This window comes from Sturnira hondurensis, unplaced genomic scaffold (assembly GCF_014824575.4).
Source record: "Sturnira hondurensis isolate 20B ecotype Veracruz unplaced genomic scaffold, ASM1482457v3 Scaffold0024990, whole genome shotgun sequence".
NCBI classification, from domain to species: Eukaryota; Metazoa; Chordata; class Mammalia; order Chiroptera; family Phyllostomidae; genus Sturnira; species Sturnira hondurensis.
Genome location: NW_028097621.1, coordinates 929,244 through 942,668, shown reverse-complemented (window position 1 = coordinate 942,668; position 13,425 = coordinate 929,244). Strand labels below are relative to the sequence as shown.

Sequence of the window (13,425 nt, the reverse complement as noted above, 5' to 3'; positions counted from 1 at the left end):
GCATGGACTCTTATTTCCTGTTTACATCTCTTCTGTTTTTTCCTCTGTCAGTCTTTTGTATTACAGGCTCCATAAGTCTCGGTCTCTAATTCTATACGTGTGTTTATGTTTTTGTTGCTATTTTGTTTCTTTGGTATTTAGAAACCCTTGTATCTCTTTGGTATCTAAAAATCTTTCATTCAAAATTTATGGAATTTTAGAGATATTTCAAAGCAAAAATTAAACCTGAATTGTGTATTTCCCAATTTTAGGTTTAGACCTTAGTCCCTTCTTCCTTCACTGTTATTATATATATATATATATATATATATATATATATATATATATATATAACTGTTTATTGTCACTTGTCTCCTGCCTCCATGACTGTATCCTATTAATAAAGAATACTTGGTAATACAGTGTCTTGGCTTTTTTCCTTTCTAGGAATGGGGAGGATAATTTATTTACTCTCCTTAAAAAGAACATTTGTGCCCTGGCTGGTGTAGCTCAGTGGATTGAGCACAGGCCTGCGAACCAGAGGATCGCGGTTTGATTCCCAGTCAGGGCACATGCCTGGGTTGCAGGCCAGTTCCCGGCAGGGGACACACGATACATTGTGTGTCCTCAGCAGAGGCAACCATACATTGATATTTCTCTTCCTCTCTCCTTCCCTTCCCTTCTAAAGATAAATAAATAAATATTTTTAAAAAAATAAAAAAAAAAAGAACATTTGTTCTTTCAAATGATGATGAGAATAACCACAGCTAATCCTATTTATATGTACTATATCTTATTTGATTTTAATGACAATCCTATGAGGTATAAGTACTATTGTACCCCTGTTTTATAGATGAGGAAACAAACTAAAACAAAGAAGTGAAGTTTTGTCTAAAGTGATAGAACTAGTAAGTTGTAGAGCCAAGACTGGAACCCAAGCCAACTTAGACACTTTTCTAGTTTAGGGTACATTTTAGAAGTTAACACTGCCTTCCTCCCTCCCACAAGTTCATTGACAGGGTAATAAAGTCAGAACAATTTTCTGTTTCTATCCTCTTTGCAGTTAAGATGTAATTACATATACTAAACTGCTTCAGGGCCCTGGCTGGGTAGCTCTTTTGGTTAAAGCATCCTTCTGTTATGCCAAGTTTGTGGATTCAATCCCTAGTCAGGACACAGACAAGAGTCAATCAATGAATGCTTAAACAAGTGGAAAAACAAATCAGGTATTTCTCTCTCTCAAATCAATAAATAAAAATTAAAAAATAAAATAAACTGCTTTAATGATATGTTCAGTTTTTTAGGGTTGAACGCTTAAAATCATAAGTTGGCTTCCCTCTGTTACCTAGGATCCATCTGCTTTTCTCTCATTACTCTTTGCCCCCTTTGGCAGTATCTGCAGGGGATAAAAACATTTTTATATTAATCAAAGCCAAGTAAAATTAAGAAAGTACATTTGTCACTCTTGTTATCTAATGTATTATAAAACAAAACATTAGTTTGGATTATAGAAAGCAGTGATTATGAGCATGTGCTCTGATTCTTGTTTTGAAGTTATGATTCCACTAGCTATATGACTTTGAGCAAATGACTTAATCTGTTTCCTCATATACCTATCACATGGGATTACTGGATAAAAGAGAATATATTCAAGCACTTAGCACATATTATCTATTTAGATGCCTTTAGATGCAAGTAATAGAAAATATCACTTCAAATTGACTTAAAGAATTAAGTAAAGGAAGAAAATGTATTATCTAACATGACAGGAAATCCAGAAGTAGGGCAGATTTCAGGGCTGGTTGTTTCTGTGGATCAAAAATATCATCTGGCTCAAATTGTTTCCACCTTCCATTCAGCCATCCTTTTCAAGGGTGTCCAACCTGTGATCCACAGGCCATGTGCAGCCCAGGATGGTTGTGAATGCAGCCAAACATAAAATTGTAAATTTACTTAAAACATTATGAGATTTTTTTTGTGATTATGTGTCAAAATGTATTTAATGTGCAGCCCAAGACAACTCTTCTTCTACCAGTGTGGCACAGAGATGCCAAAACGTTGGCTTTGCCCTTGGACTGACTTCCCTTAGGGTTCAAGATGGCTACAGAATTCCACACATTCAGACACAAGACCACTCAGAGACAGCAAGAGACAATCTTTTTTAGTGTCTCTTTAATAGTAAAGAATGTTTTTTCAGCCTGGCTGGTGTAGCTCAGTGGATTGAGCGCGGACCTGCGAACCAGACGATCATGGTTCGATTCCCAGTCAGGGCACATGCCTGGGTTGCAGGCCAATTCCCTGCAGGTCAACTCCCAGCAGGGGATGCACGAAAGGCAACCATACATTGATGTTTCTCTCCCTCTCTCCTTCCCTTCCCCTCTAAAGATAAATAAATAAAATATTTAAAAAAAAAAAGAATGTTTTTTCCCAGAAACCCTCTAACACACACCTCCTTTCTACCTCCCAAAGTCCAGAATTCCCACCTTAAAACCAATTACAAGAACAAAACAAACAGAAATTACAGACTCAAGGGATTAGGATTTACAAGTTCTTCCCTGAGGCACATAGGAGATAAGTAGACGCTAGAGCAAGATTAAGGTTCTATATAGTAGGGAAGAAGGAAACATGCCTTGGTTAGATCTCTGGCAACTACAAAGTGAAAGTAAAGATATGTAAATAATTATTATTCCCTTGCCACTATTCCTCTTTGATTAACCCGTCAAATGGAGAACTTAATGGATTTCTCATTAATATCCCAATAGAATGTTCATTTTTCAGAATAACAATTTCCATTTGGTCTTAGCCAGGGGAGGAGAGTGATGACCACATTCTTTGTTTTCAGCCTTTTTTTTCTTTAAAATTCCTGAATCTGACAGTAGATTATACTGTCTTTCAACAAATCACTTAGCCTCTGTGGGTCTGGGTTTCCTCATTTGTAAAATAAGTAGGTTGAATTAAATTAACTCTAATTCCTTTCTAATTATATTCTAATGTTCCTACCCCTAATCAAGTAATTTGTGATTAAATATTTATTGAATAAATGGAGTTCATTTGTAATCATGTTAAGTGGTAAGTGTCATATGAGTTAGAACTTCCCAACTGGTGGGTCATGCCACCCTGGTGTACTCCAGATAGGTTACAGATATGCCCTGATATTGATCCCCTCAGCTATTAGGGGACTGAGCAAGGCCTGGAACAAATGGACTCCTGTGCCCCATAGCCTCTGCTGGCAGGCTGCTCTGCCAACAGCCTCCTCTGTATATCCTAGTTAGTTGTACAGATATGACCATTACTGTTAGGTGCCATATCATGGAAATTTTAAAAGTACTCAATAAGGTATCATATTGAACAATTATAGGCAAAAGTAAAAATCATTGCTTACCTCAGAGCTATAAACCCTAATAGTGAAGATTACCTTTTTTCCTTCTGCCCTTTAGCTTTTCACTCATAAATCCAAATTTTATGATCTTTGCTTCACCACCACATGAGGCCTGGTTGTTTCTCATGAGCCACAAAACAATATAAGTTAATCTTGAATAGAATCAACAAGAAGTTAGAAGACTTCTTGTTGATTCTACTACAATGAAAATAAATAATAATTTCCTAGCACTGATGGTGGTTTTACTAAGTGGCATTAATTTAGATGTGATACATATACAGTAAAACCCCATAATAAAGTACCCCACAATTAACTGAATTTGGGTATAACTTGATTGCTTGTGAACTCTACCCAACTTCCTTTCTCAAAGACAGCAGAATAAAAGTTCTTATCCTGGGAGGTGGGGGGGGGGGTGTGAAACTGTCTAGAAAAAGCAGGCAACTTCTTAGGAAGCAGGAGGAGAGATTTAGGTCCCTGTGTTCCCAGTAGTTTCCTGCCACTATTTCCTAGATCAGTATGACAAAAGGGTCACCAATAAACCCAATACCCTTATCAGTTAACACCAATACTCTTATTTTGTTGAAGTCCCAGTCAGCCCTAGGACCTGGAATTATCCTAATAATATTAAATTACCACCATATAGCACCAAACAACAACCAATACCAGTGTGGATTTAGTTTGTGTAATTGAACAGTAGGCAGTAAAATTATGTACCCACATTTTATATCAGAGTTTTAAACCATATTTATCACTTTTTAAAAATTAAAAACAATTTAACTTATTTAATTTTCAAAACAGTCCTATAAGGTAGATCTATGATTATTTCCATTTTACAGATGAGGAAACTGAGGAAAAGAAGGTTAAATGACTTCACCAAGGCCACAAGACTATTAAATCCACATTCTTAACTTCTGTATTATATTGTTTTTTTGTACACACTACACTTGCTGGTCAGACAATGTATAATTCTAGCCCTGCAGGCTCATATCACCAATAGAATACACATGGGGCAAATGTTCAGGATGCCAAACTGCTACCCAGAATTTGCCATGCTTATGGCTCTTTCTGTCTCCATTTAAGATGCATTTGCCCAATTTGTCCTCTAGTCTAGTCCAATCCCACATGCTGAACTCACTCTGTTATTTTGGCTAATTCAGGACTCTTCTCTATATCTCAGTGTTCTCCCTTATAAAAATAGGGAAAATCAGATTCACCTTTCTCTGTCACCTGAGTTAAAATGTGTGATAACTCTGGAGTCCTCTAGGTGTATGTTGACCAGCAGAATAGCCACGAGCCACATAGTTATTGAGCACTTGAAATGCGGCTACTATAAATTGAGATGTGCTGTAAGCGTGAGATACCACATTTGAAAACTTAGTACAAGAAAAATATTTTATTAATAATTTATACCATTAACAGTTGGAATATTTTGCATATATCAGGTTAAATAATGTTACTGAAATTAATATGCTATATATTAATTATATTTCTTTTGGACAGTGCTGCTTGAGGTGATAATTCTGATTGAAAATCTTTATGTATTCTTGTTACCAGGGCAATAGGGAGGAAGCTGACAACCCAAATACAGGGATTGGTGCCTTCCGATTCATGTTGGAATCCAACAAGGGCAAGTCAATGTTGGAGTTCCAGGTACTGTCACATTTACTTCCCTGGCTCTAATAACATGGGTCAGGCTGTGTGTGGAAGTGCCTCCTACTAATCCTTAACACATTGGTACTCATCTGGAAAGGAAGTGAGTGCAGGAGGTTAGAATATTTTTGAATACATACCTTCCTATTCCCAAGAGTATCAGAGTTGGTGTAAGAGATGCTTCCACAAACACATGTTGGAAAAGTTTACCCATGTAATTCTGATGTAACCTCCCAAAACAAAATCACTGTCCTGGCACTTCATATTTTCTTCCCCCAGGAGCTAATGACAGTTTTTCAACTGTTGCACTGGAATGGCAGCCTTAAGGCCATGAGGGAAAGACAGTGCTCTCGGCAGGTAAGAGATCCTATGGGTGAGGGGAGTCTGGCAGAGGAACTATTTTGATATGGCTGTTGTATTGGAAGTAATCAGGCTTATGGACACCAGCTTGTGAGTATTGAAAGCCTTACTTAACTTGCCTTCTTCACTCCTACTACCTTTCCTATTTAAATCTTACCTGTGATTCTTTTGCCTGCCTTGCTTTCCCTACCAGCAAGTTTCCCTTAAGAATCTTTGTAGACCCCTGGCTGGTGTGGCTCAGTGGATTGAGTGCTGACTTGTGAAGCAAAGGGTCATTGGTTCAATTCCCAGTTAGGGCACATACCTGGGTTGCAGGCAAGGTCCCTGGTAGGGGACACACGAAAGGCAACCACACATTGGTGTTTTTCTCCCTCCCTTCCTCTCTGAAAATAAATAAAATCTTAAAAACTAAAAAGAATCTCCTTAGAAGACTTAAAGTGCTGACTTCAGTTAGGACTCTGAGGCTAAGAGCTCCTAGTTCCAGTTGGGTCTACATGGTATGAACCTTTACCTTAACAGTGACCTTCACATTCCTCTCCTCCTCTAGGAAGTGTTGGCTCACTATTCACACCGGGCCCTGGATGATGATATTCGCCACCAAATGGCATTGGACTGGGTGAGCCGGGAGCAGAGTGTGCCCGGGGCACTGTCTAGAGAGCTGACCTCTACTGAGCGGGAGCTGGATGAAGCCCGGCTGGCAGGCAAGGAGCTACGCTTCCACAAAGAGAAGAAAGATATTCTCATGCTGGCTGCTGGACAGCTGGGCAATATACATTCTTCCAACTGTTAGGCATCCACTCATGTGTTTCCCATCCTCTCCAGGCTTCATTTTATATATTCTAAGATTTAGTATGACTCCTGTACATACTTTTTCAACTTTATACTTTAAAATATAGGTATATATGTATAAATTCTACACCTGGATTCTTTTTTGCTAAGAAACCCCTTTTCTTCTAGTTTCTGGACGTAGTTTCCTTTGAAACATCTCCATTCCACTTTACAAGGAGAGCAGGCTGTCTTTGGAGCTTTTTTGGCTTTTACATTTGCAATAACTCTGTATAGTCATTCCAGCAGCACAAGATGATTACATGTTCATGTCTCCTATCTTTTTAAATAACAGGAAGCTTCAGTAAGGATTATGTTCTTCCCCTAACCCTAATTCCTGCTTTCTCTTATACTCAAACAGGTTATAAATACAAAACCTTCAACTTTGGTTTATCTTGAGCTGGGCCTACTTGGTACAAGTTGTTCCTCCAGTAATGATATTTCCTAACTTACATCACCCCTCCTCACCACTACCTTACTTCCGCCTCTGACTCCAATTAGTACTAGGTAGGAAGTGAAGATCTGGTTTCTCATTTTTGAGGTCATTCCTAAGAAAGTGTCCAGAAACAAGAAGGGAATTATAAACACAATTCACAAGGCTTTGTCACCTAAATTGCTTCTGGGGCATAAATACCATACCATAGTCCAGGTTTCAGGATGTACTACAGAAGGGGTCAGGGTTGAAGTTGGTTATCTTTTAATATTTCCTTTTCACTCCTGCTCCCCTGCTCCCCTAACTTAATTAAGCCCTGTATTTAGACTGTCAAATCTGCAGGGAAAGTAAAAGGTATTTTCCTCTTCTCTCTCCTCCCATCATTTTGCTCTTTGGAAAAGTTATCTGTCCTATTTGGTGAGGGCCACATTCCTCTCACTGGCACAAATTTGTTGCCATCTACTACCTTAGATGTACATACCTTAGATTCACATTTGTTTTCTCTGTTTTCTTTCCTCTTTCTCTACATTGATCAGGTAAATTAGATGAGACTTGGGCATTATGGCACTTCCTAATTGGAACCCTGGGAGACTTGCAGGAAGGGAAAAAGTAATCAATGATCAGCTACTTGTATTTTTAATATCGTTCTCTTCTCCTACCTCTCTCCTCGGTGGAATAGGAGAGAAATGATGTAGAGTACAGGTAAAGCATTCACCTTTGGGAGAATTTTTTGTAGGTCTAAAATATGTTTTCCCCTTGTTTCTGTAGTTTCCTTTATACAACATTATAGTTCAGTGCTCTTTAAATTGAGCTTGGGAAGTTTAATGTTTCTAAAATCAGACTTTCCATTTAACAGTTATACACTTTGCTTTCAGAAATAAGTTAGGAAAAAGGCCACAATTTCTTTTGGATCAGACAGAGGCAAGTTGAAAGTCATCTTTCTTTCTTTTAAAATCATTTTAGTGACCAGTACATATGGGATTAAAAGTTAAGCAATCCAGCAACAAATGTATCTGTGCTTGAAGGGGACTTCCTTGAATTCTCCAAGACCTTTCTCTGTATTCCATGACATACTGTAGGGTTGGAGCAGAGGCTCTTACATTAAACAATAGGTGGGTCTATTCAGTTTTTAGTGATATTTATCATTCATAAATCATAAATCCTCATTTTTCTTATGCTCCTTTTTCTAAGAAGTGTTAAGTGGTGTGAACTGTGGGAAGAACCTGTCTTTGCACCTCCTGGATTTACTATTTTTCTCAAATACCAACAAGCAAGATCCCAAAGAACTTGAGAAAAATTGTTCCCTGATCTGTCCACTTTCAATGTTAAAGATTTTACTTATCTGTTTAGTACTTTCTATGTATTTTATCTGTATAATTTTATACAATTAAAAATAGATTTTTGTTTAATGTGCCAGATTGACTCTTTGAGACTTTTGTATCAGGGGAGCTATAAAATGACCCTTTCTTTTACAAATATACTAAGAATTTTTATTAGTATTTTTGGGTGGTAGAGATCAGATTGGACTGCTGGGGAAAAGTATTCTGCCTCCCTTTCTCCAGACATTTGAGAAGACTGGAATTTGTCCTTAGTTCTTTCTCCTCAAGTTCTACCTAGTTCCACTTGTAACCTCACCCACTATGGCAGTCTAAACTCTATCACACCCGTGATTCTTGAATCTATTTATTCTACCTTAACCTGTTCTGACCTTTTGCATCTGCATTTCCACCTGACATTACCACCTATATGACATTACCATCTGAATTTGACACAAGTTCTTTCAACTCACATATCCAAAATAAAACCCATTTCACTATACATGCTCCTGTTTGATGCTGCAGATCTGTTACTGGAATTATCATCTACCCACGTATCTAAGCTAGAACCTGAAATCCATCCTTACCTCTTTTCTACCATCATCTAATCAGTCACTTACTATAGAATTTACCTCCTATATAAACTTCCTAATCTATTTCGTCAATATTTACTGCCTTAGTTCAATCCTTTTCATCTCTGGGCTGGACCACTGCAATAGCTTCCTAACTGGTCTCTGTTTTCATTCTTGATATCCTCCACACTACTGTCATGTTTCTTTCTAAAATACTTAAATGACTGTACAGCTCCCTTGCTTAAAACCATCACTTAGCTATCATCACCTTTAGCAGGACTTCCAAAAATTTTATATGTTAACCCTTGGTAGTATCTATGATGATTTTGGATGGTAGATTGGCAAATATTTTTCAATTTTTTAAAGATTTTATTTCTTTTTAGACACGGGGGAAAGGAAAGAGAAAGGGAGAGGGAAACATCAATGTGTAGTTGCCTCTCACATGCCCCCTAATGGGGACCTGGCCTGCAACCCAGGCATGTGACCTGATCTGGGAGTAGAACCTGCAACCCTTTAGTTTGCAGGCCAGCACTCAATCCACTGAGCCATACTAGCCAGGGAAATACTTTTCATTTTCACTCATGATATTTTTATCTGCATTTGAGTGCAATAATATAGGTTTTATATTATGGCAGTGATCTTAAATTTAATGTATATTTGTTTAAAAAGTCAGCCCATTAAGAAAAATACTAATAAAAATAGTATGGGAGCTATTTGCAAATATTAAAAATCATGAGTACTTAAATACTTGATGTAGAGAAAGTTCTTGCCTACAGGATAAGTTCTAAACTCTTCAGCATGATATACAATTTGGCCCTAAACTGTATTTCTAGCTTTATTTCCTAAGTCACACAGCATGAGGCATACAGAATTTCTTGTCATTCTGATATTCAATCAGTCAATAAGTATATACCAGATGTCTACTGTGAGGCAGACACTAGTCTAAACTTTGCAGATATAGCTACAAATACAAGTTTTTGCCATTAACAATGACATCACAATGGGGAAAACAGACATTAAACACATTAGGAAGTAAATAAGCTAAGGGTTCAGATTTAAATTCTGTGAAGGAATAAATAGAGTGAAGAATAGGAGGGTAGAGAAGACCCTTTTGGGTGACAGTAGTATTTTAGTGAGACCTAAAGTATGGGGTTGAACTAGTCATGTGAAGAGCAGGAGTAAGGGCATCAGAGCACAAAGGTGCATGAGTCCTGAGATGGGAAACAGTACATACAATACAACATAGCGGAAGAAAAGTGCAAGGAGAGCTTGAGCTTAACCAATGAGAGAGAAAAGTGGTGGAAAAGAGAGAAAAGTGCCCTACATATGCAGGGCAGGCTGTGTGAATTTAAATTTTACTCAAAGGGCAAAAATAAGCAAGCAATTTTAAAATAAATTTATTAAAGAGACTGCAGCACTGACTGTGGTGAAAGGATAAGTGTCTCCTAATCCTTAGACTCCTAAGCAGTCACAACTGCTTTGCCTAGAAAACTACCCAGCCTTAAAAGCCCAGTTTAAACAGAAGCCCTTACATGGCCTCTCCTACACCCGTACCTATTAAAAACTTGCTTTGTACCATCATACTGCTTTGTGATAGAATTACTACTTTCATATATCAAGTGATTATTGATAATACAATTATTTTGGCTTGTATTGCCAGCACCTCCTCTAGTATAAGATACATATAAACATTGAGAATTGTCTCATTAAAAAGTTATGTGAATCTGCAGTCTACTATTGTTTAAGGCCTACATCTGGATGCCAGGATTTGGGGGCAATATTGGTTTTGCCTCAACTCCTAGGTTTTTAAATGTGAAATTTTATAAACTCACACCATCCTCCAAGAAGATAAAACTCCTATTTCTTAAATATATTTTTTAAAGATTTAATTTATTTTCAGCGAGGGGAAGAGAAACATCAATGTGCAGTTGCCACTCCAGCGCCCCCTACCGGGTACCTGGCCAGCAACCCACCTACGTGTCCTGACTCTACCAAAACAAGGCCCTTGTTCGCAGGCTGGCACTCAATCCACTGAGCCACACCAGCAAGGGCTAAAACCCCTATTTTTTAAAAAGCCATGACCTTTTTAAAAATTCCCAGAGGTGGTGGGCACAGTTTTTATATTATAAGACATTTTTTTAAGTTGGTGTCTGTCACCAAAATAATTTCACACAACCAGGTCTGTTAGTTTTTATAAAAGTGAAATTCGGTACTTCAGTAAGTCCCAGAATCAGCTTTTTGAACCAGCATTGCTAATAGAACTTTTTAAAAAGCTTACATCACAGATCTGGCTATTCCTCGGAACAAGGTACAGGCCTGGAAGTTTTGAAAGAAAAAAACTTTCTTGAACTTCCACTTCCTAGTATGGGGTGAAAAGAGAACCCCTTACTGAAGAAATCAGGCTAGTATATCCCGTCAGCAGTATTTCTCCAAAATAAAAAGGAGCCAATGACTTCGCCTAGCCAGCCCTACCTCCCTCACGGAGCGGAAGCTTTCAGCCCACGACTTGCTTAAGATGGCGACGGGAACATTTCCGGCTCTTCCCGGACTACACCCGCCTCCATATGCGTATATTTCTCTGCGACCGGAGGCGGGACTTAAAGTAAGCCTTGACAGGCCATCCTGGGGCTTAGTTGCTGAGCGGCGCCTACGAGACTCACGTTGAAGCCAAGATGGCGGACGTGCTGGATCTTCATGAGGCTGGGGGCGAGGATTTCGCCATGGACGAGGATGGGGATGGTGAGGACAGTAGAAGCAGCTGCGGGAAGCAGGGAAGGTGCGAGAGAAGGGCGTAATAGGGTAACATAATTTCCCCTAGCGGCAGTGAGGATGGGAGCCGGGGAACCGGGTTACGGTTGGAATGAAGACCCCGCCCCCATTCGGAGGCAGGTAGGCAGGACTGTAAGGGACTGGGAGTAGAGGTGGTGGGGTCCGCTGTCAGGTAATGTCTTGGGAAAGAAAACTTGTTTTAAATGTTATCTTTGTTACTTATTTTGCTTATGGGGTTACAGAGAGCATCCACAAACTGAAAGAAAAAGCAAAGAAACGGAAGGGCCGCGGCTTTGGCTCCGGTGAGTGTGGGGGAAACGGGGTCTGGATCGGCTGGAACTACCGGTTTTGGAGTCCCCGTTCAGATTCATGGGGAACAGTGGGAGAACGGGGATTTCCAGTGATCTTGTGTATGTTTCCTAGAAGAGGGGTCTCGAGCACGGATGCGTGAGGATTATGACAGCGTGGAGCAGGATGGAGATGAACCCGGGCCGCAACGCTGTAAGTAAAATGGAGGCTGTAAGGTATCTGTATCTTTAGAGAGTTAGAGACCACTAAAACAAAACCCACTAGGGGAAGGGGTTAGAGATAACTTTACCAATCTCTGGTATCCGCAATCACTCTACTTATGTGTGATCTTGCTTCAAGTTTTTTTTATCATGTATTCAAACCTCCCTCCCTCAATAGCTGTTGAAGGCTGGATTCTCTTTGTCACTGGAGTCCATGAGGAAGCCACGGAAGAAGACATCCACGACAAATTTGCAGAGTATGGGGAAATTAAAAACATCCACCTCAACCTGGACAGGCGTACAGGATACCTGAAGGTATCCTAAGTTACACTCCATTGCCTCTTTTCCCCCATAACCTTGATAGGTCTCCCACATTTGCAATAGTTGGCCAAGAGATATGTTGAAGTAAAATAACATTGGAAATTGATTTTGTTAGACGCAGCAGAGACAGACACAAACATGTTGTGTATATAGCAGGGATATATGATGTACATTCATTGTTTAAAGTTGATAGATTTTCCTATTTAAGTAGAAAATAGCTTCGTGGAGTAGGAGGGTTTTGATATCTGTCTTTTCATTTGCCCTAGGGGTATACTCTAGTTGAGTATGAAACATACAAGGAGGCCCAGGCTGCTATGGAGGGACTCAATGGCCAAGATTTGATGGGACAGCCGATCAGCGTGGACTGGTGTTTTGTTCGAGGTCCACCCAAGGGCAAAAGGAGGTAAAGTGGAGTGGGCAAACACGATCTTGGTGAAGGGAATATAATAATAAAAAGAACATTTTATTATGTCCTTTTTATGAACCTCTCTCCCCTTTCCTTTTCTCTAGAGGTGGCCGAAGACGCAGCAGGAGTCCAGACCGGAGGCGCCGCTGACAAGTCCTATATTGTCCAGGTGTTCTCTCCAGAGATTCCAGTTGACCATGCAGCCTTGGAGAAATAGGGCTGGGTAGAACTCATTGTTTATAACTGATCTCTTAATGCATCGCTTAGTGGGGTGTTTTTTTTTTGAGTTATGAATAAATGTCCCATTGTTTTCTACACTTAAAATTCCTTTTCTGCTCTAACATTGCAAGCTCTGAAGTACTATTTACAGTAAGGCAGTATGGGTCACTGTGAATATACTCCCATTAACTGAATTCTGTGTGAGTTTCTACGTTAGACATAGTCTCAAGGGGTCAAAGTAGAAACACTGCGTGGTATTTCTTTTTCTTGGAAGCTGAGAGAGCAAGGGTAGCAGTGAGATGTTATCAGGATATTAAAGAATTATTCTCTTTATCCTACATATACTCTATCTTGAGAAAATGAATGTTACAGGAATGAATGTTTTTCTGTTTCTCCTGTCCTTGCTGCCACATTTGTACCTCCAGCTGTCTAGCAGAGGATGGGGGTACAGCAAGACAAACATGGGGGCAATTGTCTAAGGACAGCAGGTTCACTGGCAGGAGCTGGGAAGTTAAAAAAAATACACTGAAATCCAGAATCATTCACCTCTTGACCTGAGTATAGGGTAAATTGATAGGTGGGCAGTGAGGTGGAACTCTCCTACAAGCAAGACAGTGCTGCAAACTTACCTCTCCTTATCATCTTGGGACTATATGTTCCCTTCTTCCTAGGGATTATGACAGACAT

The 13,425-nt window shown here is 39.3% G+C and overlaps 2 protein-coding genes and 1 long non-coding RNA gene across 4 annotated transcripts in view; 2 read left to right on the top strand and 1 right to left on the bottom strand.

The window, feature by feature from the left end:
- LIX1L (limb and CNS expressed 1 like) overlaps positions 1 to 8,038 on the top strand; it is a 25,945-nt gene extending 17,907 nt beyond the window's left edge. Inside the window, exons 4-6 of the mRNA XM_037039058.1 lie at positions 4,913 to 5,008; positions 5,288 to 5,365; positions 5,916 to 8,038. Of these exons, the coding sequence (XP_036894953.1) occupies positions 4,913 to 5,008; positions 5,288 to 5,365; positions 5,916 to 6,158 (417 nt within the window). The 3' untranslated portion in view covers positions 6,159 to 8,038. The remainder of the gene's footprint in view (positions 1 to 4,912; positions 5,009 to 5,287; positions 5,366 to 5,915) is intronic.
- Positions 1 to 11,118, bottom strand: part of LOC118982127 (uncharacterized) — a 21,715-nt gene extending 10,597 nt beyond the window's left edge. The window contains exons 1-3 of the long non-coding RNA XR_005065490.1: positions 10,987 to 11,118; positions 3,362 to 3,556; positions 1,325 to 1,375 (exon numbers count right to left, since the gene is read on the bottom strand). This is a non-coding gene — a long non-coding RNA (uncharacterized LOC118982127). The remainder of the gene's footprint in view (positions 1 to 1,324; positions 1,376 to 3,361; positions 3,557 to 10,986) is intronic.
- Positions 11,119 to 13,425, top strand: RBM8A (RNA binding motif protein 8A). Of its 2 annotated transcripts, none has more exons than XM_037039065.1 (6): positions 11,119 to 11,253; positions 11,526 to 11,585; positions 11,707 to 11,784; positions 11,971 to 12,107; positions 12,380 to 12,516; positions 12,624 to 13,425. In XM_037039065.1, exons 1-6 carry the CDS (start codon positions 11,187 to 11,189, stop codon positions 12,667 to 12,669), a joined length of 525 nt encoding a protein of 174 aa, XP_036894960.1. In that variant the 5' UTR covers positions 11,119 to 11,186; the 3' UTR covers positions 12,670 to 13,425. The 2 variants fall into 2 exon arrangements, with proteins under 2 accessions (XP_036894960.1, XP_036894962.1); XM_037039067.1 differs by having other exon boundaries at positions 11,128 to 11,253; positions 11,710 to 11,784.

What these genes read in the sequence shown, in the direction of transcription:
- RBM8A (XM_037039065.1), top strand. Translation starts at nt 11,187, where the DNA reads ATGGCGGACGTGCTGGATCTTCATGAGGCTGGGGGCGAGGATTTCGCC. An exon ending in GGGCCGCGGCTTTGGCTCCG is followed by an intron (nt 11,586 to 11,706) that starts GTGAGTGTGGGG and finishes TATGTTTCCTAG; the next exon opens with AAGAGGGGTCTCGAGCACGG. An exon ending in TGAACCCGGGCCGCAACGCT is followed by an intron (nt 11,785 to 11,970) that starts GTAAGTAAAATG and finishes CTCCCTCAATAG; the next exon opens with CTGTTGAAGGCTGGATTCTC.